We start from the raw sequence: 5743 nt of genomic DNA, 5'->3' as shown, positions 1-5743 counted from the left end.
TTAATTTGTTAAGCAAAATAAACATAATAATGTTATTAGGATATGATTTTGTATTTTCAAATTTTGAATTAAATTTGATTTGTTATAAAAAAAAATAATAATAATCATAGAAAAATATCACGTGTCAAGAAGACATTCTAAAAAGCTAAGACATTCTAAAAAGCTAACACGTGTCATTTTTAGATTTCATTTATTAAAAGAGATAAATTTATTTTTAGATTTCATTTATTAAAAGAGATAAATTTAATTACGCATGGTTAAAGTTCACAATATTTTTCAAGGACGTAATGAAAAGTATTAAATTGTCAAAAGAATTGGATTATTGAGAAACATATTTTATTAATTTTTATCGTTTTCTTTCTACATAAACTAGCACCAAATCAAAAGACATGACTTTTTTATTCTCTCTCTTTTTATTTTATTTTTATTTTTTTATTTTTGGAAACATGTATTTTACGTTATCTTGCAAATATTTGCATTTAATCTAATTTTTGGTTCTCTTATTTCCTCGTTTATTTAAACACCCAAAAGCCTGTTTAAATTAAACATCATAGAATTTATAATATTTTAAATATTATATTTTTAGTTTCTATTTTTGAATAGAGAAAATTTTACAAAATGTCATCTAGAAAAAGGCTAGAGCCAATTTTAAGACAGTAAACAGTAGCAAATTAAAGATTTATGATCCATGATTTAAAAGTTTTTAGTCTCTCTCTCTCTCTCTCTCTCTCTCTATATATATATATATATATATATATATATATATATATATATATATATATATATATATATATATATATATTATGTTTGTAAGGTTTAAAAGTTTTGTTTATTTTTACAAAAACGAGTTGTCATAACAAAATATAGATATGAATATCATGAAGGGTATCTTTATTTTTTATTCATTTTTAACTATTTATCCACTTTTTTTATCTTACAAATCCTCCATTTTATTATTTTTACGATCAATTATGTAATTTTTTTATATGTAATTAATTGTAGAGTAAATGACTTACTAGCCCAACTAAGTTTCCAAACCATTCAAAAAATCTCAAATCATGTTTTGTTTGTTCAGGAAAACCCAACAAACTTAACATTTGTCTAAAAGAAACTCAACTATGTTACATTTGTATTCAATTCTATGGAAATCACCATATTGGAAAAATGATTTGTAAGACCAACAAAAATTTAAAATCGTTCAAAAAACCGCAATCATGTTTTGTCTGTTTAAAAACACAATGAATTTAATATTTTGAACGGGAAAATGACTTAAAAGCCCAACGAAGTTTCCAAACTATTCAAAAAACCCCAATCATGTTTTGTCTGTTCAAAAAAATCCAACGAACTTAACATTTTGTCTAAAAAGTCCAAACAAGTTTCAAACCGTTCAGAAAATTCCAATTTTGTTTTGTTTAAGTTCGTTGGGTTTTTTCTTAACAGTCAAAACATGATTGGAGTTTTTTAAACGTTTTGGAAACTTTGTTGGTCTAACAAGTCATTTTATCGATACAATAATAAACCACGTCATCTGTTTCTCTTATTTGATTTTCAGGAAAGTGTAACTTAGTTGGGTTTTTAGACAAAATGTTAAGTTTGTTGGGTTTTTTTTTAACAGAAAAAATATGATTGGGGTTTTTTGAACGGTTTGAAAACTTCGTTGGGTTTTTAAGTCATTTTCCCTATTTTGAACAAACAAAAAATGATTAGGATTTTTTGAACGGTATGAAAACTTCGTTGGGTTTTTCTAGACAAATGTTAAGTTCGTTGGGTTTTTTTAAACAGACAAAACATTATTGAGATTTTTAAACGGTTTGAAAATTGGACTTGTAAGTCATTTCCCCTTAATTCTATTTTCATCTAAAATCAATTCTATTTTCATCTAAAATCAATGGAAAAAAAGATATGATAGGCCATTTGTGAAAGTCTAAATTAACATGTAATCTAAAATCAATGGAAAAAAAGATATGATAGACCATTTGTAAAAGTCTAAATTAATGTTTTTTTTTTATGATTTTTTTTTTTTTTTGTTGGTTGTTTAACACAGATTTTATTTAACTTTTCTAATAGACTTTATTATAAGTTTTGGGCTGCAGATCCAAGAAGATTGGTAGGAATTAGAGGCATTGATTTTATAATATTTATTTATTGATTGTATTGGACAATATATTATTGTACCATGTGAGCAACTAAAAATATCAAACAATCAAATTGGTTGAAACGGTTTAAAGTCGATCAATTTGAATTTAAATAGTTACGACATTTTAAATTATTTTAATACTAAAGAAATTAAATAAGAATTTTAACAACATGCTTTTTTTATACAATAAAAAATATTATTATTTATTAACTCATAAATGAAAAAAAAAAAATGATCCGTAAACCGGATTGGCTATTAAAATTATGAACATTTAAATATGAGGAATGAACTAAATGTAGTCTTCATTTTTTGTTGAAATTTGTAATTTTGCCCAATTTTCTCCGGGATTTTTTTTTTCTTCTTGAATAAAATATAGTTATCGTTCTAAATAAAAAATGAAGAAAAGAAAATACAAATAAGCTTCGTATGTTTTGCGAAAGGCTTTCTTATAATATGTTCGATCGTGGTGTTGTGCTTCAATTTAAACACTACTAGGACCTGACTCACCATAGGCTCGAGCTCATCAGACATCAATGTTTCTAAATGTAGACATCAAAGTTCATATATATATATATATGCATCTTTCACATTAACATTTCTAATTAAACTTACAGACTAGAAAAACACCAATATTCACTAAAAGAAAAGAAAAATAAAAAGAAATTATAAAAACACGACATGCATAATATGTCACCATGAGTTTGCAACCCTAAGTAGTCTTTTACAAAATGGCCACCACTTAATTGTTTCATCTTGTAAAATCCCTTTTCGGCGAGAAAAGCCGACGCGGTGAGAACATGCTTATGTGTCTCGGAGAAGAAGCAAATCCGTCGATTGTCCTGTAACTCGGCATTAAAAAACCTTCTCTCTCCGGCGTACTACGGATCCCATTGAACGTCCCATATTTCTTCAACTTCCCGATCCAAGACCTTTTCTTTGGAAAAATCTCATTGGCTCCACTCATCTTCTCGCTCATGTATTCCTTGATTGCCTGTACACCTTTCTCCACCACCTCCGGTGGCGGAGACACCATCGGGTTTCCCTCAACGCTGAGCTTCCGGATATTTTTCAGGCAGCCGATAGATTCCGGTAAGGCGGCGATCTTGTTGTAACTGACGTCCAGCTCGACTAGGGAGATGAGGAGGCCGACGGAGTAGGGTAGTGTTTCGAGGTACTGAAAGTTCTGGCTGACGTTGAGGATTTCGAGGTTGATTAAGCTTTCTAGGTCGTCGGGGAGAGAGCGGAGGCGGTTGAGACGGACGTCGAGGTGGCGGAGATTGGTGAGGTGGCCGGTGGACGTAGGGAGGAAGATGAGTTTGTTGGAGTTGACGGAGAGTTTCTTGAGGTTGACCAGCTCAAATCCTATGGTGTCCGGCAGCGTCGTCAACTGATTGAAATTTGCATTTAAATCTTCCAGTGCTCTGTAAATTAAAACCCATCAATCTCAATCTTTTTTTTTTCTAAAAAAAATTCTGCATAAAGATTTAAAAGAATTACCTGCAATTTTCAATGGTTTTGGGGAGAGATTGAAGATGATTACCGGAGACGTTTAAAGACTTGAGCTTTGACATACATCCAATCGAATTGGGTAAAGTCTTGAGTTGATTTGAATGAACATCCAACGCCACCATGTTCAGCAGCCTTGCTGCTAATGATTCCGGTATCACCTGCAAAATCATAAAATCTTCTAAATCCAAATGATAAATATTTAACACGTATTTATATAAAAACATTTAAAGGGATAATCATATTACCTGGAGATTGTTGTTGGAGATATCTAAGACACGAATGATGGCTAAATTAAAATTGGAACTGATAGGTAGGGTGTCTAAAGACATGGCACTCAAATCCACAACCTCCTGCATATCTGTTTTTTCTGCAACCATGGTGTTTTGGGAGGATGATGAAGACGAAGCAGAAGGAAGCCTTATATGGGGGTTTCCAAAATGTTTTCTTCTTGATTTTGAATAATCAACCGTCATCATCATCGTCGTCATCATCTTTTTATAGTATTTAATGTATTAATTTCAATCTTTATCTCTTTCAACCTATAGATATATAGATATTATGTATCTATATATAATATGTAGTTATAGTACAACAAATTCCGTGATTGAACACACCCAATTTGGGTGTGAATTCAATGAAAGAGATTGTGTAGGAAATTTAGAAATTATAGTCTAGATTGAAAGAGAGAGATTATTGACTTTGTGTTGCAAAGATGATAAAGAAATGAAGATATTGTAATCGAGAGAGAGAAAGAGATGTACGGAGGAGGATAAGAGTATTTTAGGAGGTGGAGAAGTACAATAGGCCGTAGTTTCCGTAATGTGATGGTTGACACATGAAGTCAAACATTTTAATATATACCTACCCTATAAAAAAACAAACATACCACTTGTTTCAAACAGATAATGAATGAAGAGAGTTGGTGTTATTTTAACGATATGATTAGACAGGGTGCTTATTTATTCCTCTATTTGTCCGCGCAAAGCGGTGGCGGTGAATAGTTTCTTTCAAGCAATTAGTTCTATTCGGATGCATGTTATATTTCTAAGAACACTTGCACCATTATCGATCGGTTTCACAAAAATAAAAAGTGCAAAGCCAAAACCAAAAAATATTATGGTGGTGGATTCCATGGAAGCAAAGGAGATGAAGTTTTGAATTAGTCTTCAGTCAACTATATTTTATGCAAAAAATTAGTGAGCTCCAATTTGAATAAGCTTTTAAATTTCAAACGATTTGTCGAAAAGAAGTGTTTCGAATTTCGAATGCACCAGATACCAGAGAAGAGATATTTTAAGAGTACAAGTTTGGTCAAAATTGATGAAAATACTAATTCAATCCCCAAAAATAAGGAAATACTAATTTAAATGTGTTTTTAATACTTGTATCCCTAGCATTATCATTTGTAATATATATTATATTAATAGTTGATTGTACTTTAAGCTTAAAGACTTGAACGTTTTAAAAAAATATTATTATTATATTGATTCTATTTATAGAAATAGTAAAATTTCTTTTATAAGGTAGTATATATATATATATATATATATATATATATATATATATATATATATATATATATATATATATATATATGAGATTTTTTAATATATTATCATTGTCTTCGACTATAACACATGATAATATTAATATTTGAATACATTTAACAAGTTAAACAGACAAACGTATATAAAAAAAAGAAAGCTGTCTAAATATGAACAAAATAAAATTTTAATTATCTTGATAAGTTATTTTCTCCACTTTTAATAATGATTTTATTTTTTATATTTGTTTGTAATATTTTTTTTAAACGTTATTTGTAAAGTATCCATAATATCCTAAATATTAATTAAATATTGATTGATTCTAAACTTTATTTTCTAATTAATAAATATATTTTTGTTTTGTGAAATATTTTATATATGCTCTTATATAATATTTTATATATATATATATATATATATATATATATATATATATATATATATATATATATATATTGTTTTTGAGCATATACAATATTTTTAAAGTAAATAGTATCTAACAATAAAATTAAATAAATTAAATATGTAATAATAAGTATAAATGGTCTGTTAA

General features: G+C 28.3%; 1 protein-coding gene across 1 annotated transcript; it reads right to left on the bottom strand.

Moving 5' to 3' along the window:
- Window positions 1-2683: 2683 nt before the first annotated feature.
- On the bottom strand, window positions 2684-4334 carry LOC145011360 (plant intracellular Ras-group-related LRR protein 6-like). Its single transcript, XM_078970065.1, has 3 exons — window positions 3892-4334; window positions 3635-3804; window positions 2684-3558 (listed from the first exon to the last, which is right to left on the bottom strand). Exons 1-3 carry the CDS (start codon window positions 4135-4137, stop codon window positions 2886-2888), a joined length of 1089 nt encoding a protein of 362 aa, XP_078826191.1. The 5' UTR covers window positions 4138-4334; the 3' UTR covers window positions 2684-2885.
- Between the last annotated feature and the right edge of the window lie 1409 nt (window positions 4335-5743).

This window comes from Lactuca saligna, chromosome 8, assembly GCF_052625555.1.
Source record: "Lactuca saligna cultivar CGN05327 chromosome 8, ASM5262555v1, whole genome shotgun sequence".
NCBI classification, from domain to species: domain Eukaryota; kingdom Viridiplantae; phylum Streptophyta; class Magnoliopsida; order Asterales; family Asteraceae; genus Lactuca; species Lactuca saligna.
The sequence above is the reverse complement of the archived record's forward strand: the minus strand, read 5'-3'. Positions and strand labels throughout refer to the sequence as shown.

What these genes read in the sequence shown, in the direction of transcription:
- LOC145011360 (XM_078970065.1), bottom strand. Translation starts at nt 4,137, where the DNA reads ATGATGACGACGATGATGATGACGGTTGATTATTCAAAATCAAGAAGA. An exon ending in TCTCCAACAACAATCTCCAG is followed by an intron (nt 3,805 to 3,891) that starts GTAATATGATTA and finishes ATGATTTTGCAG; the next exon opens with GTGATACCGGAATCATTAGC. An exon ending in AAAACCATTGAAAATTGCAG is followed by an intron (nt 3,559 to 3,634) that starts GTAATTCTTTTA and finishes TTTAATTTACAG; the next exon opens with AGCACTGGAAGATTTAAATG.